The following is a 25,947-nucleotide window of genomic DNA, read 5'->3' as shown; positions in this document are numbered from 1 at the left end:
CTGTGCTGCAGTCCAAGTTTGAATTCCTCTATTCGCCCTCCAGCGCAGTCGATTGATCCCCCACGAATCCGCTAAACTAAGCACTCTACGGCAGGTTTTTGTCCGTACCTTTGGCAACTTTAGTCTCGACCCCGTCCCGGCCTCTTGAAACTCCAGCTATTAGAGATCAGGGTTGGGTATGGCGGCGTTGTGAGCAGGGATGTAGGGTGACAGGCGGGGAAGACTCTGAGCTATGTTACAGTATATACATGGATCATCCGGTCGAAGAGCGGATCGCAAAACAGGGTCAGGCGACGGTGTTGGTGTGGGCTAGTGGAAGTGTGACTGGATATCAACCTACTACGAAGTCCTCGTATACTGTAGATTTACTAGTTTGATGGCCGGAATGGCGGAACGGAGGGGCCACACGAAGATGTCTACGACTCGTACAAGGATTCGTATTGAACAATGGTCTAAGCGAGATCGGTGATGGCTTCGTTCTGTTAGCTAGACTTGACGTGTCGGAGATGTTGTTGATCTTGCCAGTAAGAACCCAGTCGATTGCGATCTGACGAGGCGAGGCCAGACGCGTTGAGGCAAAAATAGACACTACTGAAACCACAAATACCGGGTAAGTATCCCTGAGGTTGAGATTTGAAATGGGTGCTGGAGACTCGAACATGATCTTAGCGAGAGCCATTCGCATTGCAATTATAGAAATCTAATACTACAACTGTTATTCAAAGTGCTACGGAGTATGTTTGGACAGCTGAATGTTCTTGGGCGGCCTAGACTCTGAAAGGAGAAGATTCATCATAGAGTTGCGGGTCCAACGGGCCGCAGGTTACTCCAGAACGTTAGAAAGTCAGGTGTTGCATTAAGATCGTCCACTGTAAGGCTGGCCGAGAAGGTCGCTGAGAGGACTGAGGCATACGGGTCAGAGGTTGCAAACCAAATGGATTGCAGCAGAAGCTAGATTCGGCAACGCAAGAGTCTTTGCTCTCTATTTCATGGCTTTCAGCTAGACTTGAAATTGACCCAAGAGTGGCCCGAACAACGCGTGGACAACGAGTGCAGGGCGGCATGTGTTAGACACATAAGAGCAGCTCCAGAATCTCCACAGACGTTTATCTTCAAAGGTGGTTGAGCAACTGCGCTGGGCCCTCGTATCTGAGAACAAAGTACAGATAGTGTCAAAAGACAGATGCATGCAAAGGACGCAGTAGGCGTTGGCTCTCCATCGTAGGCTATGGCTCTATCCTGTCATTTTCCCCATTTCAAACGAGACGTAAGGACGTTTCACCGAGGCTCTGGGCCGACGAACCGTCTTGATATTTTGATTTGGGTTGTGTGACAGAGCAGTGGATCCGGACCAACATGCTTTGTAGACGGAAGCCGTCTGGGAGGTCGAGACTTTGGTTGGCCGCACTGAAAGTAAGGTCGGCCCCCATGTCGCTTCCAAAGTGATGCCGTTGCTGAAAGGGAAGAGGATGGATGGGACAACGAAAACTCACTCTTTTGGACTCGCTTGATGATGCCATCATCTGAACCAAGTTTCACATGAGAGGCGGGAATTCCCGTTCAATTTGATTACCAACTGCGCTCGTCTCATGAAATTGGGACTATGATGTCGTGTGCTGCATTGCATGAAACTTGCCAATAGTCTGTATTTGAAGCTCTCGTTGAGTCACGCGTGTGGAGGAGGACAACGTCAGGCTGGGAAAAGGAGCCAAGATACCCATCATCTAATCGGATAGTCGGTCGACGACATGCTGTCATGGACGCCTCGTTCCATAGGCAGTACGTGTAAATTGTTTGACCACCGGGTCTACTGCTGGGCTGCCACAAGAATGGCCATGTCCGTGTCCATGCATAGCCGTCTGAGAGATTCACATAGTGGGAACAATGCCGGAGAACGAGGAGTGCGGATTAGCGGTCAAGGCATCCTCATGCCAAATTGTTTGAAGGGCCAGAAAGAGTAGTTGCCTGGATTTATTGTTCGTGGAAGGTGATCGGATCTTCTCAAAACCAAAGACCATTTGCCGTAATTTCCCAATGGCTTGTCGGCTATCTAGGTGGCTGGCCCAAGCGACACTCTGAATGGCGAGGAGCAATGTTGAGCCTGGATGACAAGGGATGACTGGTACAGTGCATGGGATCAAGATCGGCGATCTAAGCCAAGGTCCCAATTCCAGGGGTTGGATTGCCCATGCAGCCAGGGAGAACGAGCCGCAGTTTGGGAAACCTGCAACGGTGGAGAAGCTACCACGAGATTGGCGACGGTTGTAGATCTAGTGACTGCACAATCTGGAGTATTCTACAGTCTTTGATCGTCCGGATATCAAGGCATGAAGCCACATTTGCAATAACAACTGATCATGCGTCGAGAAAAACACGGGCGCTGGTGCGTCAGAATTCGAATCGGGAAATGACATGCGAGAGCTAATGCGATTGAGATCCTGGCCAGGAGCCTGTAAGTGATTTTTCGGACCGACTGGGGCCTTTGGCCCTCCGCGTGACGGGTTTTGGGCCATGGGCACATTATACATACAGTTCCATGCATGTTGAGAAGTGGACGTACCAGGATCTAGAGCCCGCTGTTGCTCTAGGACCCTGCCGTCCGGCTCGCGACACTACTTTTGGCTGGATCTTGCAGAAAGTGATTGTGTTGTAGGCAGAGCGAGTGGCTCCAAAACCGAGATCTTGCCGTGAGCCGAAGTTGCTTGCATTGTACGACTGCGGATCTCGTATTGGGAGGTCCACGAGCTGTTTGATTTCGGATCTCCAAAGTACCTCCTGCATATGGCCGCATATTGCTAGCATTCTTCAAAGCAACATCGGAATAAAACTGTCATGACTCGTCTAGACTGTCACCGAGGACTGGTGACTTGTTGGACAGTCCAGCGGCGGATTGACTTGTCAACGCCTCATTATTGCGACCGACTTGATAGGCTCATGAAAGTGTTAGATTGGTCACACAAGTTTTCCTGGCCGTCACGCCCGTTGAACTTGCCGCTGTCACATTACGCCTATCTCTGAATATAGGAAAAATATGATCTCATAGGTCGATCACCAGCTCGATGGCTCGATGGCTTTGTCATACCAAGTCGGCTCTTTTCCTTGATGACAATCGATTGGCGCAACCGGATTGTGGAGAATTATCGGAGGGTCGAAATGGAACCACGGTGATGGCATCTCGTCGCCTGAACAATTACAGAGAATAAACCCCCAATATCCATCAATCTGCTGTTACGGCAAGCTGCGGAAATGAAATGGTCAGTAAAAAATTGCATGGGATGTTGAAGATGCGATGTGACGATCATGGCCAATGACACATGTCGCCAAACAGATTAGCGGGCCTTATGTCTCTGCATATTCCCGTTCGCAGCATCCTGTCAGACGGACGTACGCAGGACAAAACTGTCAAAGATACTTGGCATGTACGGAGTAGAACGACCAAACCTGGCTTGGTCATTGGGATGGCCATGCTGCCAGATAGAGCAATTCATGTCTTGGGCATGCCATTATGCCAGATGTCTGAATATCATTGATTGTCAATGTCCATGAGCCCTGGCCAACAAGCCAGACTCTGCCGCGTGCTGAGATGAAAGCGAGACAAAATCGTGACATGACGAGGGTTCAATGATGCACCGGATCAGGGATGCTCGATTGAAGACCTGAGGCATGACCCAGAAAAAGTGTATGCAAGATCTGGGACGTTGGAAAGGTATTGCAAGAGCCCAAGAGCCTTTTGTGGACGAAAATAGCCACAGGACTGACCTCTGACAACCGTGTGTTTCATACGCCCAAACGCCCAAATGATGATTGATGGCGTTCTGCCACAAATGTTAACCTTGGCAACGCTAGCAAGACTGGGGTGATGAAAGCATTGCAACACTAGCTGTCCAGTCGAGTTGCAAGTATGTGCGCATATGTACACAAGTTTCTTCGCGTGTGCCCATACTCGTAAGACTGGTGATGGAGACTTGTGAATCCTGAGAATCCAAAGCCTGGGCCCAAAGACGTTGGAACAAAAGTTGCGCTTGCCCAGTGCTGCTAAGTAGCGAGCGAGCCGGGAAGGGAGTGTCAGTATTCCCGTGGCTTCGTAATGGTGCTTGGAGCGACGCTGCTAAACCCAACCAAGCGCAGACCCACAGCCCCTCCGGCCCCCGCCAACGACCTGCAAAGCGATTCGACGACAAGCGAAGGGGACCGGTTGGTAGGCGAAGGAAGGGGAAAAGCATTGGAGGCATGGTGTCTTGGCGATTACAGGACTCACAGCAAGGTGGCAGCCTCGACAAACCGTTTTGGGGGATCTGCAATTGATGAGTCTGTGTTGGCTGCAGTGACAGTACTGGTATGGTCGAAGATTCGTTCGTATCTGCACTTGACCCATCAAGCCATGTCCCGAAACAGTCTACTCCGTAATGCCTGGCTCTTAGCCTGTCGAGCCTCTAAGAGGCCCAGTCGGCGAGTTCATCACGAACGATAGGTACAGGGACATGGTCTTGCATCAGGGCTCAGAGCTGGGGACGGTGTTGTCTAGGTCCGGCGCGGATCTGTGGCAGGGGTGGTTCGAGAGGGGAGAATTCAGGACAGTACTCGTACACCATGACTTGATTGAGAGGGAGGATGCAGCCTGCAGGATCAGGTCAGCAAGGTACTGGGAGAAGGGCATGGTACTTTGCAGACTGTAGCACCCGAATGTTAGCAACAATAGCCAGCAGAATATTTGTACAAGGCATCCTTGACCCTGGGCCAAACGAGTGTACGTAAAGCTGTCCTCATGTTGGATGTGAAACTCATGATGGGGTGGTAGTTAATCTTGAAAGTTCGTTCTGTCAGGCCATGTCTACCGAGGCTTCGAATCGGAGGATAAAGGCAAGACGATCAAGAGTTCGTGGAGTCTGGTGTATGTCAAGGATGCCAGCTGTTGACATTGCTGGCTGGCTAGTAAGACTGACTAGGTACTCTAAGGTGCCACGATGCATGATAGCAAGGATCTAGGTACCAGGTAGGGAGGGAGTAGGCTTCGGGCTGTTGGTGAGTGGATGAGTGAGATTCAAGGGGGGGCTCAGGGCTTTTCTGCGACTGCCACAGGGAAGCATGATGCTGCAGTTTGGAAGGTGCAGACGACACTAAGTACAGTTATATCGTTACCGGTGCCCAAATCGCCTCTTGGGCTGGAATCTTAGGTTCTCCTGGCGCCTGTTACTGCCTGTTACTATGGTAGGAGGTATCTTAGGTAGGTACAAAAGGGTTGTAGTCATTTGTTGCAGCTGGGGCCATGGAACACGGCAGCAAATGTCCAAGCCAGCCACCAGCCCAAACTCAAGCCCAGACCCAAGCAGCCCAAACCAGGCCAAACCCAAATACCGGGTGCAGCAGCGAGACAAAAAGAGTCAAAACTCCGCTCGACCGTGACGGATGGTGGTACATAGGTATATGTACATAGCTGATCATCTAGTTACCTAGTGAGGGTTTAGCAAGTTGTAAAAAGAACTGCAAGAGTAGGAGGAATTGCAGGCGTCACAGGCGTGCCAGGCTGCCAGGCTGCCAGACTGCCAGACTGTAGCCCTTGTCAAACCAGGTTCAAGTTGGTGGTGGACGGAATAGTCGTGACGCACAAACCGAGATTTGAGAGCCGTAGTGTGACTTGGCGATCTGGCTGCAAGTGCCAGTGGCTTGGGCGGGTGTGAGCGGGGCGGCCACGGTCTGTCTAGTCTGGCGTGTCTGTGGGTCTGTGGGAGCGAAAAACGCTCTGCGGGCGGCGCGGCTTGGCACAATGGATTCCTTTGTACGGAGTAGTACCGCGTTGTACCTTGTAGTAATTCTGATTGGCTGCCTGCTAGCCTCCCCTCTAGACTACCAAAGTACTCCGTACATTCCGCATGCGTAGTGAAAGTAGAAGGAGCGAGAGTGAACGTATGAGAGAAGTGACGAGTTACCACCAACCTCGCTGGGGAAGGCACGGCAAAGTAGGTACCACTTTCCCATCTGTCATCTTAATCGAAATCCATTATCGTCGTCATCATCATCATCATCATCCTCATCACCACCACCACCACCACCACCACCACCATCATGTGCGAACCACAATATCCCTCCTTTTCATTGACAGCAATACTCGCTGCGTGAGGCGCTCTCAGCGCGAACCCCCCGTCACATTTAGACAACGCTCGATTCCTGACACATCTCCTCCACCTAACCCTTGACGTATCCGACAACCCCGCCCCGAAATCAGCCAAATCAGTTCTCGAACCTCTTGGGATCTCCTACTGCCCTGAGCAGCCCAGCGCGTGTCACGATAGAGTGGATGCAAGTCAAATCCTCCCAGCTTCTAGCCATTTACACCTAGACGTTGGGGCCGCCATGTGTAATTGAGTAAAGCTACTCATTTCTGTCCCTCGCCTCGAGTGCCAATTGTCTCGCCTCACGCGTTCTGGGAGTCTAGTCTTAAACCTGACACTGAATTATGACTAAACCTGCAGCGGCATAATGTGGCTTTGTTGTAATTATAAAGAGTGTGGTATTTTTAGGCATGTATATCCATGTTGCCTCCGCTTTGGGTTTCAAAATGGTCGAGGAGGTTGTCCCACTTGCATATCTGCGAGGGATCGACCTCGACCGCTCGTGTACATGGGCATCCCGAGTTTCATCAAGAGTGCTACCCTTGTCTGCCTTGGCGAGATACCACCGGATCAGCTGAACACTCAATCCGTCCCAATTTTCCCTCCACACTCTCAAGCCTATTAGAAATCATTAATGGAAAAGTCCCACCCATTCCCATATCCTCCAAGAGAGTTTTAATCATAAGTCTGCCAAAACCGAGCAGAGTCCTTCCTCACAGAGTGCTTGCAGTGCTTGCAGTGCTTGCAGCTAATAAATGCTGCTGATAAAAGATACATGATACATAAGTGTAGAAATCAGAGACCCTACACACTTCAGATTTCGTAGAGTACAAGTGTGACCGAATCGTGGCGAGCGAGTGCGTAACTGTGACTGGACAAGTGTTATATCATGTTCATTGCCTCCTCGCTCACATGGCTCGCTTAGCGCACGGAGCATGGTCAATGCCTGTTGCGCAACACTGTCGCTTCATCCGCAAGCAGGCTTGAAACTGTAATGCGATGGTCTTTTGCCCGAGCCCGGCCAGCTTGATCATGGTTCTCGTGTGGTGGACCCCTGTCATCCGACATACGGACAGGCCAAGGTGGGGAGTCAGCCAAACGCCCACGCATCTCGCGTGACCGTGGCAGCTCTTTCCCTGTCTCGGGTGCATCAGTTGCACCAGTTGTAGTGTCTTTCGATCCGTCCAGCACTGGCCGTGGGGATGGGTCCGTTCTGGGTGATATGGAATAATTTGACAAGTTGTCCGAGACCAATGAGGGTGGAATCCAGGGGAAGGTAGTTGAGTCGTCAGTTGTAGTGGGGGAAGGCGCAGGCAGATCAGAGTAACTGATCGGAGGAAGTCGAAATCCACGAATCGGAGGCAAGGATGGAGGCCTCGGGTGGTCTTCTAGGTGCACTGGCGAGGGATGTCTTCGCCTAAAGTCGCCGTGCTCCCCAGCAACCGATGACGGTGAGATCAGAGGCTGACGTGGTTCGTCCACTGCAGGCTGAAACGAGTAAATATCCTCCAAGGGGGGGAGAGGTCTCGGACGCGAGGAGCCAGGAACAATTGCCGTGCTCTCCTGCCTCACAAAGGGAGGGGGAAGTATAATGTCGAGTGGAGGAGTGTCGCGTAGAAAAGGAGGGGCTTCATGATTGTACAGAGGTCGACGGGGCACGGAGGCCGAGATGGGCTGGCTCCTGTACCCAGCTTCCCTGGAGATGCCGTTGGCATGGGGAGGACTTCTCTTGCGGCGGTTGATACTCCCATTCCACCAGTTCTTCACTGCGTTGTCACTCCGGTTACCCAAATATCTTGCAATCTCTGCCCACTTCTTCCCCATGACCTTCACGAGATGCTCGATCCGTTCGCCTTCCTCCGCGGTGATGGGGTCATGAGTCAGCGACGGCTTCAGATTCTGGTGATATCTCTCTCGACACTGCTTGGGAGTTCGGTGTTGCATGTGGTGGGAAATTCGCACCCAGTTGTTCGGCCCTAGAGTTGAGACGAGATGGAGTAGCTTGCCGTCCTCCTCGGGCAGCCATGGTCCCCGACGGCTTGGACGCGACATGCTGTTGATAAATAGAGGCGTAATTGAGACGAGACGGTAAGCGGATTTATAGGACCTGGCTCTGCGCCAGAGAACTGATTATTGTCGTACCAAATCCAGCCTCGGGTTGCCAGCCAGGTGAATTTATTATCGTCGTAGACAGTTGTGATGGAACCTTGTGATGAATGGTTTAACAGATGGAGAAATAAAAAGGGTACAATATAATGAAGAGTGAAGAGGACCTCGGGAACGAATGGCGATGCAGAACCTTGGTCGAGTGATATGCTTTCGGAATCCCGCTCGTGTCGCGACTATGGTCCGCAGGGGCGTGACTGATCAGCGAGTAGCACCTTCGACATTAAGGCTTGGAATGGGCTTGCGCACGTTAGGAGGAGGGTGATGGCAAGTGTGTGAGGAAATAGCGATGGGAGTTTGGACGGAGATGGGTCTTGTTAGTCTGAGAGGTGGGTATAACAAGACAAGAAAAGAGGCGTCAATGGATCGTGAGTCAAGTCTCGCACGTTGGAAGATCCAAAGGCAAGGATCTTGAATGTCTCTTTTGGGCGAAACGGTTGACAGTGTGAGAAGAGTCAAAACAGCTTTCAGTCCTAGTATGGCTGAGGACAGCCAAAATCGATGGGGAGGGAGACCCTGCCTTGCTCTTACAGAGCCTAGCGGGCAGCAGAGTGGGTAGACGACGCCATCAGTGACGGGTTGCCAACAGATAGATCTTGCCGTAATCGCACCAACACAAAGTCTATTGCCCCGACAGACGAGAGTCTAAAGTGGGGGCAAAGCCTCTTTACCAGGTCTGGGACGGTAGCGTTGTGGCGTTCTGGCGTTCGTGAGTGGTGGAGGGTTTGGCCCTTGGTGAGTGGGCTCTGAGGGCCTTCCATTCAAGGTAGAGGAAAAAAGAACTTCAAGTGTCGGAGAGTGGCCGCAAGAACGACGGGGGCCCACCACGTCGATCGGTGGACAGGGGTCTAGCTGATGAACGGCACAGTGTCAACATCGAAAAGTATATCTGACAAATTCCACCCCCTGCACGCAATACAGTGGAGGGCATGGGCGAAGGACCCGATGTCCTCACCAGGGCTCGTGCTTGACTGGAGGGCTGGCAGCGTCGGTGCATGGTGCCTCGAGACTCACGTCGTCTGGGTGGAGGTAACCGATTACATACTGTATCTCCGTGGGCGTGGAGGAACTTCTGCCATCATCTCATGTTCCTCAGGCCCTTCAGACGGCACGGGATCGGCGCCTAGACACTACTGATGGTGCCATCTGGACCGCCCTGCTGGATCATGCCTAGGACTGTGGTTGGATCACAAGCTTGGACCTCCAGACCCGATCGCAGGGCATTCATGGACTGGTTGTTGAGCAGTGGAACGCTCCTGGCCCGTGGTGATCATGTCGGGTTCTTCGTCCACGGTCCATGGTCCACGGTCCACCGCCGTGCCATTAGGTATTATGTGCTAGTGTGCTTGAGCGCAAGAGTCTTTTTTTTTGTCCAGCAAAAAGCGCTCGGTTGGCCTACTTGTGTTGTGGAGGATAGCCTGGAAAACTGACCAAAACCCCCTGCTGTTTTACGCCATAGTCCGTAAGTCCTTGGATGTATTCGAACCAACGGCACAGAGAATTTAGCCTGGTCTGAAGAACGGTCAGAACGGTCTGATCAGAGACAGCGTGGAAGGGGAATGGGTGGTTGTCTAGGTCATACTCCGTAGGTTTGGGTGGGAGTGTGTGGGCCGGATGGCCAGATTCGGACGGCGTTTAGATGGCATCGAAGGAGAGCAAGTGAGTGCGCGCGCGAAGGAAATGCAGAGTGCAGTAGTGTGGCTTGGAAGGTAACTGGGCGACTCCCTGGAGTTTCACGTCAATCGGACAGGAACTAAAATTGCGAAGTTTCACGGCTCTGCAGCCGGAGCGTTTTGACCGTTGAGCTTGCGGCAGAGGGTGATTGAGTGATTGATTCGCCTGTGTGTGTTGGCGTGTGGGTAAGAGTTGGCCACAGGGGCGAATCACACGGGGAGGACTAGGATTATGGGGGATCACGATCTCGTCCAGATCTCATCCGCTAAGCACAGCCGTGACAGCCTAGCGAGTGGTCAGCAGGCATGGGCAAGGCATAGGCAAGGCATGGGCAGGCCCCTGGGCTGGGGACCACAGGCATGCCAGGCTAGCCAAAAGTGCTAGAAACTAATACCAACCAGGCAAGCCAGTCAAGCAAACAAGCAGAGAGGACCTCGACTGAGTAACCGTCACCTGAGACGGTCGAAGTTTGGCCGGCATATACAGGCCTAATCAGGCAGTGTGGGCCTGGGAGGCGCCCTCTTCATTGCCTAAGGGGGCTGTCCTGGCCCCCAATGCAGGCACAAAGACAGCCACGACGGCCGTGGCAAGTCCCCCCCTGTCACCTCGCACTGGTACGCTGGGCGTCCAAGCGGCGTCCACCTGGACTCGATCACCTGTGAGAGTTTGGCAAAAAGCTGTTGATTTGGGCATGTTTGGGCAGATCCTCATCGACCACTACGAGTACCCATTGCCCAGCTTCACCGGCTTTTAGTCATTCTTCTTGTTTCGTAGATCTCCCTACGGAGGTACCTACTTACTCGTAGGTGCTTGCCTACGGAATATGCTAACTACGGTACACCCTGTATTTGCCCACTTTTATTCGTACGAGGGCTATCCCGTCGTGCCCGTATATCCACAACGTAGCTGCGGACAAATCGCCTAACTGAAATCCCCTCAGCATACTCTGTACACCTCCCTTGGTTTCCAGTAGCACGCAAGAGACAAAATTCGGAAGACCATGACACACTCAATAAAGGTGCATACCTTAGGGAGGTATGGCAGTTTCCGCACATCATTTACTGTTAGTAGCTAGTGAAACTTTTTGAGTTGGCAAGGAGAAAGTATGCAAGTACTATGTACTAATAAAGTCAGCAGTTTAGGTTGGAAGTTTCGCACTTGCATCACGCGCAAAAATCTCGATCCAAAGAACTGGTGATGGCTGCCTGGGTACCAGTGAAGACTACAGCGGGGGAAGTCGGCTGTGCAGCCAGAAGCACTAGCGACACGACGAGCTATGAGTCCTGTGCCTACCTAATCTACGGTCATTCTGCATTGTATGTAATTTCGACCTTTTTTTGCCCAGGTTGTGCGTGGATGCAACTTGCAGCGACTAACCACTGTGGTCAACTTGTTGTCGGGAAGAGGAACAGACCACCACTTCACTTTTCTTGAACAAGCGATCGCTAGGAAGGCGAACACGAGATAATAAGCGAAAGATCGGCAAATTGTACGGAGTACGCGTAGTCTACTGTTGAGGCATGGCCGGGGAGCGCCAAAGAGGAGCTTCTAGTCGCTAGTGTGTATGGAAATGCTGTCTAACTCAAGTTGTCAGTTTGAGCAAAGCAGGTCAATAATACTAGGTAAGTACTCTACTCCGTAGGTATGTGGGTGTAATGTTGGACATGACCATCCTATACCAACTTTGCGAGTTACTGTACATAAACAAGTCTTCAACAAAATTAGGCTTCAGAACATATTGGAGAATTAGCTGCCGTAGCCCACATGGTACAGTACATTATATCGAAGGTCCCCTGATCAAGCGGAGAGACACTTGGAAAAGTCGGTGCAGTCGATATATTCCAACATTGGGTCCAACATTGGGAAGTCCTAGACGCAGGAAAAAGCCCTGCACATTTGGATACTTGGGAAACAGTAACTGCCTGGACATACGAGTACCTGTATGTTTCTACCTTACCTAGGTACCTAAGGTACCTACCTAGATACTCTACCTAAGCCGCATACGTACGCACGTTTTGTTGTAGCTGCAGGAGCATGTCGCCGTTCCTTCCCCCAGTGGCCCCTCGATTTGGCAAGGGCTCGCATCGCAGGGTGCTGGCCAGCGATTGAGCAGGAGCCCGAGGGGCTCTGGGGGCACACGGGTGCCTGGCTGCAGGGATTATCCAGCAGTGTTGATCACAAGTGAACAATCAACACCTCAGTGGCCCAAGGCATGCCTTACTTTTGTCGCATTGATCGAACCCTGGCCTGTTGCTGGTGGCGATCTGGTTCACGTGCGTGTCCGCATGTTGCTGCACAGGCCAATGGGTCCACATATGATCCGTGATGAGAACATGGATTGCTGATGGCGACCACTGGAGTTGTCCTCACTGAATGAACTCAGTCACAGTCTTCCTTACAGATTAACAACTGCCCAGAGCCGTGGGCCCAGCTATGATGTTTGATTGCTAAGGTATGTGATAACAATGACATGTGTCAGTTCTGACAATGCTCGTAGCAACTTCAAGGGCCTACACCCTGTTGGTGCCATTCAACTGGGTAGCCGGCAGTGGCCGTATTCCTTGCACGGGCGACCCCTACCCCCGAATTCCTGCGTCCGTATAGAGGCAGCCACCCGGCTCTGCCCAAATCGCTGGGACCATTCATGGGTGTTAGAGGCCACCAAGGCCACTCGGCCTCGCTCTTTGAAGCAGCCTCCGAGCATGGGCTTGTTCTGAGTTGAAGGTCCCGTCACCCCACCCCAGTGGTACGAGGAGGCCGGTAACAAACCAGCATACATCATCGACTCAGAAGCCCTCCCCTGCTTTGTACTCCGTACATATTCAGCTGGTTAGGGCCCATGCCATGGTGTCTCAAAGTTACACATCGGCAGCCAAGCGCAAATCTGAGGCAGTGGATCCGTGCACCACAATTTAGACACAAAAAGTCAGATGGAAGAATATCATCACGTCCATCAGGAGAAGCTGCACCAACACCAGATTGCCAGATTGCATTGTGGGCGTCATACTTTCTACCGTTCTCATGCAGGCCGGCCTACTGGCTACGGTGCATCGGGGCCGCCCGCAGCCAACCAGACACGTCAGTTGGACCCGACGGTTTAGTTCACCAGCCGCCAACGACGCCCAAAAGTCTGGGTAGAGACTAACCAAATTTGGGGAGGTTTTCTCATGGTGCTTTGACCCCCTTGTTGCCCCCAGCCCAAAACCCCGAGGGCCCTGTTTGGGCCGGGCCAGCCACATGCCTTCACCAAAGGATAATCAGCACCATAGTCAGCCACCAAAGATGAACGGGAACGTCTGGCACCATCCACACTGCCAACTACCAAACTGATCCATGGCTAGACTCGCATGATAAAATTTCTCGCATCGGCGATTCTCCTCATCCCTCCAAGGTCTTGCAATCCTACCAACCTAGGTAAGTCTCTTTGCAAATAGACCGCCAGGCCGAGTCGGCGGCAAGAAGGAAAAATCTCGGCTACGGCATGAACATTTCCAACTCATTTGGTGGGTGAAGGAGCTGACAGCCAGACTAATCAGGGACAAGAGGCTCCCCGGGCCCCCGACACGATCGTCGACGTTCCATGGTCTCCTCGACACTACTCCGTACTTACACGGGACCTATTAACTCTAAATCGATCTACACGGTACATGGTGGCATTTGGGATCCTTTCTCCATCGACATGTACGGAGTAGTGCACAGACATTGTTTCGGCTGAAAGGCCCTGGACCTGTCAAGTTCCAAGCTGCCGGTGCAGCTGCGTGGCTATCAACCGTGCAGAAAGGCAAGTGCACGGTGGCCTTGATGGCTCCTGCGCTTTGGGAGCATGGCAAGCACTGCCGATGCATGCCCGGATGCTACACTTATCCGAACCCCGTTCCTTTATCCATCCCAATACTTGCCATATGTGTCCATCGCCATCCAAGTCACTCAAAGTCCATGAAACGCACTGAGCACGTGCACACAGAAAGGACGTCATTCTAGCCCCTGCTGATTCAAACTATAGTACAGACATTCTTATCACGTTGTTAATTTCAACAAGAAAGTCTTTTGTCGGCTGGCAATGCTGTTTCAATGATTGGGACCCTGAGTCAGCTGACAGCGACCTGCCAGATCCTCTATCTTGCATGAAGCCTTGTATCTGCGTCTCCATCACATTGGATCTTGACACATCGATCGGCAGAAAGTGCAATAGCACCTTTCCCCATTTGCAAAATCCCATGGACACGGTCCGTACTACTGACACAAGAGGAATCCTCCATCGTCGTTCGTGTCATCCACCTGTCCCTTGTGAGAAATCTAGATTCGGAATGAACGATAGATCCCCGTGGATTGTGTGAATTGACCTCTGTAGTAGCTTCTCATGCCACATTGACGAAACCCCTCTTCTTGCCACGACTGGACGTTGACTCTTCCTGGATCCACTTGGCCTCATCTACATACTCACTTTGATCCAATTCCCCGAGCCGTCGACCAAGAATCCTCAGACCAGCCAGGTTGAAGCCAAGATCATGCTTTTGCTTTTGTACCGTCCTCCGTAACTGGTCGCGCACGCCCTCTAGCATTAACTTCATCTGCCGACTGCTCACAATCTGCTTTTGATGTGTCTTGAGCATGAAGAACAAGATTCGACACGTCAGGGGGACGCTTCTCCCCTCGGCGGCCCACAAGGCCAGGAAGGTGAATAGCGCGGGCAGTTGCGAGAACGAAAGGACCAGGAGCGCATCTTGGAGCGACGCGGACGGGATTCGCTGAATCGTGTTCAAGACGTACACCGACGCTGACACGTTGTTATTGGCCAGGAACACCGGGTCGCGTTGAGGAACGGCAATCTTGGAATTGCCCGTCTTCATCTTCGCACGGTCATACTCCTGCATCAACTTCAGGTCCACCAAACCTAGTTCAAGAGCTTCACTGATCTTCTCGCCCGCCATCAGTGTCTGGCCAGTCTGCTTGCCCGTCGTCGTTGTGGCTTCCGGTCCACCCTCGTCGCCCTCGCCCTCGCCCTCATTCTCCAACGAAGTGAGAAGAGTGTCCTCGTAGAGCTCTTCCAGTTCCTTCTCTCTCTCTTCCTCCAAGAAGATCTGTTCGTCCGTCTGTTGCCATACTCGGATGCTCTTGTCGTGACTGGCACTAACAACAAAATCTCCCGAATTTGCTATAGCCATAGCCCAGATTTCACCGTGGTGTCCAGTCAATTTCTGAATCTGTTCAAACTTGTCTGCATCATAGTACTTGATCACCTTGTCCTTTGATGCGGAGAAGAAGTGATGTCCATTGCCTTCGTTGTTGTTGGGTACGAACAAGACAGAAAGAATGCTGTCTTGATGCGCAAAGAAGGACTTGTGGCAGTCGCCAAAGTCCAAACCCCAGACCCGCACATTCTTGTCTGCGCTGGACGTCACGATGAGCTTGCTGTCATAGCTGATGTCCATGCTGAGAACTGGGAGCTTGTGGCCGTAGAGGGTTAAGAAGAGCTTGAGGCTGTCCAGGAAGAATACCTTGACAGTATTGTCCAGTGTGCTGACCGCCAGCAGTCTCTCGTCGGGCGAGAATCGCACACTAAGAATATCGTCTGCAACCTTGAGAGTCTTGAAAGGGACCAACGTCAACTTGGCATTCTTCCGCGTCGTACCTAGAACTTCCTCCTGAACAACCTTGAACTCCCACAGTTTGGCCGTTTTGTCGGCTGATCCCGTCACAAGAGATTTGCCTTGAGGACTCACTTGCAAAGACCAAACATCCCGTTCGTGTGCCTTGATCGTATCGAGTAGAGTTGATGCAGCAATGTCGAACACCTCGAGTGTCCCCTCTCTGGTGCCCACCACCACAATCTTATCTCCCGGGAGGAAGGCAAGGCAAAGTGCATAGCCGCACTCCAGCGTTCGCAAGCAAGTCTGGGTTCTGGTGTTCCATATTTTCAAACTCCCATTCGATGCAGTGGCAAGCATTCTATCATCCGAGCTCAGGGCGATACAGCGAATGTCTGACCGGTGGCCTGGCATGTCCACCGACAATGTGCGGTTGTAGTCTGGCACTTCGGTAGACTTGACCTTGTCCTTGGCCATCACCTCAAAGACTTCCAGTTGGTTATTTGAGGTGGCCACCAAAATGGAAAACGACTTTCCAGACCTCGACGACGACCAGTCGATCGATCTCACCTTCCCTCCCGTGCGGATAATCACATAAGGGACCACGATATCCGTGATTGCTGCGCTCGAAATGTCGTCCGTTTCGTCTGCAACGTCGACCCCAGAGTCTGGGTCTGTCACCGCTTCGGACTTTTCTTTTCTCCTCTTCTTCTTCCTCGCCAAGGTTTTTCGAACTTCACTTTCTGATCGAATGCGGAACAGCTCGACGGCTTTCTCTGAGCCGTGAATTGCAATCAGATCTCTCTGTGCATGACACACCACTGCAAGTGGTCTGTCTCTGCCGTGTCGATATAGTGCACCTCTTTCGCGTAGGATGTCGCCGGCGCTATTTGACTCTGTCGACTGTTTTGTCCTCAAAGCCGATTGATTAAGTTCCCAGAATTTCACTTCGCCATCATTCCCAGCAGTGATGCAAGCGTTGCCTTCTCTTGTGATTGCTGCTGCCCAGCATTCGCCGTTGGTCTGGGTCACATGTGTTTCAATACAGTGCTGCGTCGAGAGGTCCCATACTTTGATCAGGGCATCTTTGCTGGTAGAGACTAGGTAAGTGTCCGATTCTGGTTCGTCGTTTCCTCCAGGACTCTGATCGCCATCATCAGCGCTTTCCGACAGGAAATGTAAACTCGTAATCTGGTCCTTGTGTCCTCGGAGCCTCACTAGGCCCACCTCGGAGACCAAGTCCCACACAATCACATCTGTATCTTTGGAGCCACTGGCGAGACGAACGCCAGAGCGATCGAACCTGAGTTGGGTCACGGCTGTCTTGTGTCCATTGAAGGTTATTATGACTGTTGATGTCCTTGAGTCCCATATCCGTATCTTTCCATCGCTATATCCAACGGCGAAGACGTCGGGATCAGTCCGACTCCGAACGAGGACGGTGACAAGGGCAGTATTGTCGGAGGCGGTCCACGTGTCGGTAAGCGTAGCGGTTTTCAAGTCCCAGACGAAGACAGACTCGTTTGCTGGCGCAAATGCTCTTCCTGCACCGTTTCTGGCTCTGCTTTTTCCGGCAGAGGTTTCCTCGCTATCGGTATTCGGCGAAGAGGGGTCCCAGATGACGTTGGCGTTTGCCGTACATATCTGGCCGAAGGTTTTCGAATGCTCGAATTTTCTATCAAGTATTAGCCCCGAGTTCAAATGGGATTCTGACCCATTTCACTTACAAATAGGATTTCACCATGGCGCAGATCGCTTGTCGCAAAACACATGAGGGAGAGAGGCGGGCAACTTTTTTTCTGCATGAGATATTGTCTTGTCTGAACATGGAAGCTTTGCCGACTATCTGGGGAAATCTTAAAGTGGGGACAGTCAGGCGAGTTTTTAGCGTGGCACTGCGTTGGCTCTTTGGAAGTTGACCATAATCAACACTATATAAGCACAATGAATAACGAGACTGAAGGCTTTACTTCTGTCAAGATCAATGAGGAAAGTCAAATAAACCGTTAAAGCTCATTACTGTGGTTGTGGACAGAGACAATGAAAGTTCTCACATGTTCTGTTTCCAGCCCCATTTAATCCACGTGACTCAAAATATGTCTATTCGTACGACTCTTCACCAGCCTCTCCATCGGACATAGACATCTCTCACCGTGTCGGGCGACTCTGTTGACGAATCCACGATGAGGTACCAACCAAACTGTGCTAGAGTGATACACGCATGGTTGGGCCAAATGCAAACCTTTTGGCCATACTGGAGGGGCAGCTCCCTTTTGGCCGATGTGTCCTCAAACCCCAAAATACCGTGCTCTTGCGAAATTCGGCTGATAATTATGCGTGCACTCTTGTCACTGCCGTAGTCTGCAGGCATGTTCCACGGGGTCAAGATGCCCCAACCTGGATACTCCTTACATGGTTCTCTCGCCAGCGCAAGGCAGCCAGCTGAGACCAAGGCTTCAGGCTGCTCGGTACGATTCGGATACAGGGAGCATACTTCTGTCAGAATGGTGCACGCAATAGTGTCATAAGGATCTGTCGAGAATTCTCTACTACACGCAGCGACCTGCTGCACATCGAAGAGAGGGTAAACACCGGCGTGAACTTCGAGTTCAAATCCAGATTTGGTGAGTTGAAGCTCAGCAATGAGATCTTTTGCCGCGCTGCTTCGCACGGTAGCAGGTGACACAATGTTCTGGAGTGAGAGCACTGTTGGTGAAGCGCCCACGGATATAATCAAGGGCTCCACTCGATCTGGGTGGAGATGAGCTGAGGCTTGTCGGCATACTTCAATCTCGACCTTCAGCATCTCCATTGCATCATCAGGTGACGATCCGCCGTAACTGAGACTGTTGTGCGAATAGAAACCCAACAAGTTCAGATAGCCTTGCTTTTCCGTCTTGGTCACTTCTGACACAAGAGAAATCATTTCTCGCGAGTCGGGTCCTAGCCCAGCTCTGTGATAGCCCGAATCAGTCTTGAGGAAAACGCATATAGGATGTCCACTGATGGACCTATACTGCTTAACCGCTTCGAGCTGTCCAATATTATCCACCATGGCAGAAATGGAACTTGCACCGAGCTGTTTGCCTAACTCGGCCAATCGTGCGACTTGAGAGGGACCAAGAGGCACACCATAGAGAACATTGACCTTGGCGCCACGGGATTGATATTCCAATAACAGTGGCAGAAGCTGTTCGACTTCGATCACGGTAGACACAATGAGGCGGACGTCATCACAAGATTCGCCCACTTGGATTCTTGTAATCTCCAATGTCTTGTGTGTTTTTACGTGTGCTCGGAAGCTCACTTGCAGTTCTTTGACTGTCGCAAGCATAGCCTGTGCATTGCTCCTCACCTTGGCGATATCGATGACAGCATTAGGCCCCGATATATCGCTAAGACGGCGGTCTCGATATACCCGCAACAAATCATCTCGGGGAGATAAAGGGAACAATGATGTTGACATGTTGTGCGAAGGATTAGACTTTACAACCGGAACCGAAGGTGTCAATTGTAAAGATGAATCGTAGCTGGGGGTCAAGACAGAGTTCTACTCGCATGGGGCGGATTACATATCACGTGACTATCGTGTGGAAAGCCGTTTCTTGGCATTTGCCCAAGCAACGAGCGGTCTCAAAGTTTGATAAGGGTCTCCCTACGAGTACTTGTATGCGTATGGTATCTTACTAAACATCTTATTACAAAGGAGGTAAGGATACCTGAGGAGACTCGGGCCCTTTTCTTGTGGACGCGTGCTCTCGTACCTACCCTGTAACAGCCATGGAAGCAAGAGAGAGATGCCTAGTTACATAGGCACTGAGAGCCCCTCGGCCCCCGCAGATCTACTCCGTACATAGATAGCTTATGTAAGTCAGCGCCTAATATGTCTTTATTCAAGGTCACTTTTTGGTTAGAGCTGTATTTTTGCCAAGGTGTAGCGGATCCCCGTACTGTATCTGCCCTGTGCGCTGAAACACTTCTACGACTCCCCACACTCGAGCCTCGGTATTTTTCATGCAGCCAAGATAGGTATCCAAGCACTGATCACGGTACGGAGTACTTACAGTATATAATGACTAGCACGACTGGCACGATTGGCACAAGTGACCATTTGTTGAGTAGAAGCCGAGGCGTCCTGGCATCGCCCTCATATCTCGATCACATGTTGCAACTACGTTTTCCTCTTAATCCTTTGACTCCAATGCATCAGACACATTACCAACCGCGTCTTACCGTTTCTTGACTACCGTCTTCATGATGGAGGATCAAGCTAAACATCCAAGGCCAACTAAACGCACGTCATCAGCATGTACAACGTGCCAACAAGTCAAGGTTCGAGCCCGATCACTACTGATCTTTCTCCACAATGTAATGTTCACAAAACTGTTCTAATTGCGATGCGACATTAGGAACTATTTTCCAGGCCCATGCTCTCGCTGTCGAGCATCTGATCGGGCTTGCGTGGTCGACCCAACTTTCCGAAGATCTTCAAAGAGAAGGTATGACCGAATCAGTCCTTCTCATGCAAAGAGAGTCCTGAACTCACCGAGTTGTCAGCCAGCTCGAACGTATGAACAAGCAACTGGCCGAACTCCAAGAACTGGTCGCAAACACTACAAATCCTATTCTCAATGAATCAAGCCGAACCAAGCAGCACATTGAGCAGAACACTGATGGGAACTTACAGCAGGCTGCCTTGGAGAGAAATCAAGATCAGCTATCCACCAAAGAGCAGCCAAGTCTGCAGTCTTCAACCACCAGTGCACTCTGCCTGGTAGCTGAGATCTTCCATCTCAAGTCAACCACAGTTGAATCACTCAAGACTTGCAACCTGGGCGACATCGAGGTCACTCCTAAGCAGATTTTGGATCTTTTTAACTTGTAAAACCCAGCCTTTCTCCCCATTTGGCCCAGAGCTTGACATATATATTCCCTAGTTTCGCCCAGTTCCAATACTTCCACTTACCTATCCTGGACACCGATACCGACATTGAATCGATGCAAAGAAATACACCATTCCTCTTCTGGACAATCATCATGATATCCTGTAGGTATCATCATGTCCATCACGAGCTGCTTCCGCTGCTCCGCGTTCCATACCAAGAGTTCCTGGGGAGGGCAAGGGTAGTAGCCCCCATGTCCTTGCGCACCATCCAGGCACTCCTTCTGCTCTGCTACTGGCCTCTTCCTTGCCGCACACAGCCGCAGGATCCTAGTTGGAATATACTTGGATTGGTCCTCAACGCCGCCAAGTACCAAGGGCTCAACACCGGCTTAGACCATTACTCCCTAAAGTCCCCCACCTCTGAGAGACAACTTCGATCACGGACATGGCTGGCTGTGTTTCTTGTTGGAACATCGTGAGTCTATATGCGTTCGGTTCCAGTTGTTCACAGATGCGTATCTAACCGCCACTCAGGATGGCACTGTATCTAGGTTTGCCACCGCCTATTCAAGGCCCTCATGACTTGACCGTAGTCAGTCAACTGACTAACCGACTGTCCTTGCCACGCAAGCTCATAGAGCAGTTAGAAATACACCGGAAGGTGGTTCATCATCTATCTGTTGTCTCGACTGGAAACGATCCTGTCAATCTCAGCGCCATGAGATTGTTCATTGAAGAGTTGAACGTCATGGCTGCAAGCTCAGGACAAAATCTGAGCCCTTGGGCTCAAATCAGTATCCTCAGGGCAAAGCTGAGTCTCTACACATTGATCTGCTTGGAATCAGAGCATTCAAATGGGAGCGACACGGCAACTCCGTCTACCCGACCTACAAATGTCGAATACCAATTCAGTATAAACAAGCTCCTTGTTCAGAAAGCCGGACTCCACGCCGCAAGGAGTCTACTACGGACGAGCACTCAAATGATTGACGAAATAGCCCAGGAGACCAATTTTTCCACACGAGGTACTGACAGATTTCCTCCAGAGGGTGGCCGCCCGGACGACAGTAGCCCTAGGCCAGCCATCGCGATGCCAAAGCATCACAAGATCGCTGCCAGCTTCGCAGCTTTCTTCCTCATCAAGCACTGCATGTTCAATACGGATCTATCACATTCGGAGAGAGCGCCAGCGGAAGATGCTGTCAAAAATACCTGTACCACATTCATGCGAATCGCAACTCACGCTTTGGACGAAGCTGCATGGACAGCGGAGGTTTTGCAAGTTCTTTGTCATGCTGGCGGTTATGAGCAGCGTATGTCAGATCGCCAGTGTGCCTCGCTTATATTTGATGCCGCACGTAACGCAGCTGAATTGAGAGGGAAGCTCTCCAAGACTTCCCCAGAAGTTATTCAACATACCGCCAGTCCGCACAGCAAGGACAACGGTCGTGGTACGTCCGAGAACGGGGTGACCACTGGAGTCACCATGGCTGAAGAGGAGGTGCACTGGGAGGAGATCTTGGATTCGTGGTTCTCACTCCCCGAAGTTCCAGACGAGAACTGGCCGTTCGGCGATTTTGATATGATTTGCGATCCCAGTGAAGGACTGGATCAAATGGCGACGTACAAGACCTATCTTTAGTCACACGAATAACTGTCAGTACGAAGCGAATGTCAACACGACTGCTTGCCTTTGTCTCGCTGGACGGGATTTCTGTTCAAGGTTCACTTCTACTTGATTCTAATGCAATGGCCAGTGGAGGGTCATCAAGATATGCTCTTCTTGATTTCTAAAGTAGCTCGTACCGTTGAGATAACGGTGGACAACTCCAGAGGATGGTCAACGTAGGGAGTAGACCCCGCGGTAGAGGGAGCCTCACGTCGTAAGCACAAGGCAGCGTCACCTTAATCCTCAAGGGAGGTTGAGCCCGTCGTGAACTTGTTCTCCGTACATTCCAAGCACAAGTGGCGCCAACTGTTGCCATTTGACTGAGGCGTCGGCTGAGGCACGGGCGCACCTACTCAGGATCACCAAAACATTGTAAAATTATTAGGGTTTCCCATCTTATGACTTTGCTCTAGTAGGCTAACTATCAATTGGGATCCATTATATCCAGAGTGAGCTCCTCGAATCAAACAGTGTAGGCGGCCTGGCAGGAGGCTGTCTGTCTTTCTTATCAACATGGCTTTGATCGCAAAGAGTTAACCACGTTGTAGCTCAAAACGCCACGTCGCGTTTATGGAGAACTCGCTGGATCATAACTACGGAACTTCCGGGTCGGCAAACGCGCTCCGAACATTCGGTCAATCTCGATGGGCGTTCTGTTCTTCATCTCGGGAACGATGAACCAGGCAATTAGCGATCCTATAAGTGAAAGTCCAGCGGCAACGAAGGAGGTCTTGCCTCCAAGGTTTCCAACATCCGGATTGTAAATGTAGGGATAGACCAAAGCCAGGTTGAACGTGGCTAAAGCATTTGCAAACCAGCCTACGCCAGAGTTCTTTCCTCTCAGCATCAATGAAGATGTCTCTCCCGCTACAGCGTAGCATGCAGGCCAGGCGCTCAACCCAGCGATGATAGTGATCGTAGTCCAGGCGGCTGCAGTATACCTGAGAAGGAGTCAGCAATTCTCAAAAGGTGAAGAGGTAAAATTGATGATAGAACCCACCAAGCTGCAGGGTCTCCTGGCCATATTGCAACGATCCCAGTTGTCAGGTAGAAGAAGCCCACCACAGCCATGCCCGTGATAAGCAACGGGCGGCGCCCGATTCTGGTAAGAAAGTAGAATGCCACAAAATTGGCAATCAGGCCTGCGACCACGCCACCAATGAAGACAGTAGTGGCATTTTCTGCGGTCACACCGAGCAGCTGAGTGAAGTACGAGCTGTGGCCCAGCAGAGGTAGGCCTGTGAGTGGTGGAACCATGCCGGCAAAGGCAACGATGAAAGTCCGCCTCCTGTTTTCTGGACCTCGGAAGATGTCGATATATGTTGTGCCCTCGTGCTTAAGCTCCTGGCCTTCCAGCAAAACATTGGCACGAAGACGCTAATAAGTGCTGCCAGGGTCATTGGCATGGGCTTTACCATCAAGTCTCGCGGCAGCCTTCTCCGTAGCTTCCCAGCGACTTTTGCGCATGAGCCAGATTGGGCTTTCGGGGAGGACAACACACAGACCTAGTGGAATGATTGAAAATACCCATTGCATAGCAATCGGAATCCGGTAGGCATTTGGATTTGGGTTGGAGGCCTCTGAACGGATGACCACTGCCGCGACGAGCTGTCCTAGCAGCTTGAAGGGCATGAGAAGTGATTGAATGGAACCACGGAGTTGAACAGGCAAAACCTCAGACGCGTAGACTTGGGCGCAAGGGATCAGAACGCCAACTGCAGTCCCATGGATGGTCTTTCCGACGAAGTAGACTGCATTCTTCGCGTGGTAGCCCGAGACCTGGCTTGCTAGGTAACAAATGGTAATCGTTGCAGCTTGGAAGATTGAAGCGATAACGAAGGTCTTTCGACGACCAAAACGATCTTGACCCCAGCCAGCGATCAGAGCCCCGATGACACCACCGAGGGGAGATGAGGCTGCCCACAACGACAACCACATTGCAGACACAATGTATTTGCCATTTTCGGTGATTCCGAAGACTTTCCTGTGATCATGGTTAGCTCATTGTGAAGAAGGCTCAATAAGGCTGGTTACGCTTGGAGTTACCAGCAGAGAGCCGTTATCAGAGAGGTGTGACAATAATTCCGCATGCTCGCTTCAAAGCGAAAGCCGGTAGTGGGTCTATAATGATGACAGTCGGTGGACATTAATGCGTAAAAAGGGTGGGACCAGAAAAAGATCGTCGTGCCTTGTTGTAATTCACTTATTACTCAAAGTCTACTCCGTACACATCCTGACATATCACCCCTATTTAGTTAGATATCAAGCAGAAGTGTGGGTTGCCGATCTCTTCTAAAACCTCTTAGTTCTCCTTTTGACTTAATCACCCACACTCACTATACGACCAGAGAGCCTTTAAGTGGATTACACTACTCGTAGTTACGAGAATGCTTGAATGAGTAAAAAGTGTGACCTCACAAGATCCTGCTGCTCTTTCACGTTCAATTTCAACACTATAAAACACTTGAGATCTATACATCCCACCCCTATCCCGTTGGAACACTGAGATGAAGCCTGGAATAGTCTATCGATTTCTGAACCCTGTCATGCACATCGACTGTGAATTGTTCCGAGGTATCTGCACTATCAGAAGGCTGTGCCCAGAATTCCGCTTCTTCGCTTCGAGGCGAATTTGGAATTTGGGTGCAAAAACGACCCGCACATTCACTAGTACGCGGAACACACAGTAACCAGCAGCCATGGTGATTCTGGGGATAGCCAGGCTCCAAAGCCTTTCAATGTCATGGTCCTTACATATCAATTCACCCGGTAGGGCAAGAAATACAGCACTTCTACGCGAAGCAGCAATATAGCAATTACCAATCAATCCGCTCGATCCTGCAACAAGAAAGATGGCCCCTTCTGACGGATTGGACAGAGCAACACCAGAGAGCTGTGGTGTGCGTTCCAGGGACATCAGGGCTTTCCTTGAGGATGTTGCCACAAACAAGGTCGAGCAGAACAGCTTCATGTTATACCGGTCGGGAAAGGTCATCGCTGAGAGCTGGTGGTGGCCTTATCAGCCTGATTTGCCTCACATGCTACATTTCGCCACCAAAAGTTTTCTCGCTGTGGCCGTCGGGATGGCCATACACGAGGGCTTCTTCAAGCTCGAGGATCGCGGTGTATCCTTCTTTCCAGAACATGTCCCTACTGACCCATCTCCTAATCTTCTGACCATGACCGTGGAAGATCTCTTAACCCAGACGAGTGGTCACGGCATGGGTCATTCGGGAGGAACATGGCGATCAATCGCAGGGAGTTGGATCGCCCAGTTCTTCAAGACACCTGTCGAGCACCTGCCTGGCGAAAAGTTTGTTTATTCGAGCGCAACGAGCTTCTTGCTCTCGGCTCTTATAACAAAAGCCACTGGTATATGTGCTCGAGACTTTCTCGAACCTAGGCTATTCCGACCGCTGGGAATCAAGATGTTAACCTGGGATGCTGGTCCAGAGAATGTAAACCCTGGTGGTAACGGCATCACCTGTTCTTCTTCCGATTTCCTCAAACTAGGCATACTCCATCTACAAAGAGGGATGTGGAACGGACAACAAATTCTTCCCAAAGCCTGGGTTCAGGCTTCGACAACTTCACAACGTGGCAACCCGTACGGCTATCACTGGTGGACATCAGAGGGTCCAGCATGTCGTGCCAATGGTATGTTTGGGCAGTTTGTCATCGTATATCCTGAACACGACTCTGTACTTCTCACCACAGCTGCCGTGGGTCGAGGAGCACAGCCCTTGAACGACGTGATAGGCCGTCACTTTCCCAAAATTCTTTCTCCCACCGAAGGGCTAGCACCAGCACTCGATGACAGCGAAGCTTATGCATCATTGAAAGACCTCCTGACAA

General features: G+C 51.2%; 5 protein-coding genes across 5 annotated transcripts; 1 reads left to right on the top strand and 4 right to left on the bottom strand.

Moving 5' to 3' along the window:
- Positions 1-6,522: 6,522 nt before the first annotated feature.
- On the bottom strand, positions 6,523-8,719 carry PV10_07750 (uncharacterized protein). Its single transcript, XM_016372685.1, has one exon. It carries the CDS (start codon positions 8,160-8,162, stop codon positions 7,050-7,052), a length of 1,113 nt encoding a protein of 370 aa, XP_016222017.1. The 5' UTR covers positions 8,163-8,719; the 3' UTR covers positions 6,523-7,049.
- A 5,259-nt stretch (positions 8,720-13,978) lies between these two features.
- PV10_07749 (uncharacterized protein) lies at positions 13,979-17,296 on the bottom strand. Its single transcript, XM_016372684.1, has 2 exons — positions 17,266-17,296; positions 13,979-17,213 (listed from the first exon to the last, which is right to left on the bottom strand). The coding sequence occupies exons 1-2, from the start codon at positions 17,280-17,282 to the stop codon at positions 14,309-14,311; spliced, it is 2,922 nt and encodes a 973-aa protein (XP_016222016.1). The 5' UTR covers positions 17,283-17,296; the 3' UTR covers positions 13,979-14,308.
- A 216-nt stretch (positions 17,297-17,512) lies between these two features.
- On the bottom strand, positions 17,513-19,042 carry PV10_07748 (uncharacterized protein). Its single transcript, XM_016372683.1, has one exon. The coding sequence runs from the start codon at positions 19,002-19,004 to the stop codon at positions 17,655-17,657; it is 1,350 nt and encodes a 449-aa protein (XP_016222015.1). The 5' UTR covers positions 19,005-19,042; the 3' UTR covers positions 17,513-17,654.
- A 1,066-nt stretch (positions 19,043-20,108) lies between these two features.
- Positions 20,109-20,423, top strand: PV10_07747 (uncharacterized protein; the record flags this gene model as incomplete). Its single annotated transcript, XM_016372682.1, has 1 exon — positions 20,109-20,423. The coding sequence occupies one exon, from the start codon at positions 20,109-20,111 to the stop codon at positions 20,421-20,423; it is 315 nt and encodes a 104-aa protein (XP_016222014.1).
- Positions 20,424-22,660: 2,237 nt separating this feature from the next.
- Positions 22,661-24,182, bottom strand: PV10_07746 (uncharacterized protein; the record flags this gene model as incomplete). The annotated part of the gene is made up of 4 exons (XM_016372681.1): positions 22,661-23,033; positions 23,093-23,441; positions 23,508-24,076; positions 24,139-24,182. The coding sequence occupies 4 exons, from the start codon at positions 24,180-24,182 to the stop codon at positions 22,661-22,663; spliced, it is 1,335 nt and encodes a 444-aa protein (XP_016222013.1).
- Between the last annotated feature and the right edge of the window lie 1,765 nt (positions 24,183-25,947).

The sequence above is a fragment of the Exophiala mesophila genome (assembly GCF_000836275.1).
Source record: "Exophiala mesophila strain CBS 40295 unplaced genomic scaffold supercont1.5, whole genome shotgun sequence".
Taxonomy (NCBI): domain Eukaryota; kingdom Fungi; phylum Ascomycota; class Eurotiomycetes; order Chaetothyriales; family Herpotrichiellaceae; genus Exophiala; species Exophiala mesophila.
The sequence above is the reverse complement of the archived record's forward strand: the minus strand, read 5'-3'. Positions and strand labels throughout refer to the sequence as shown.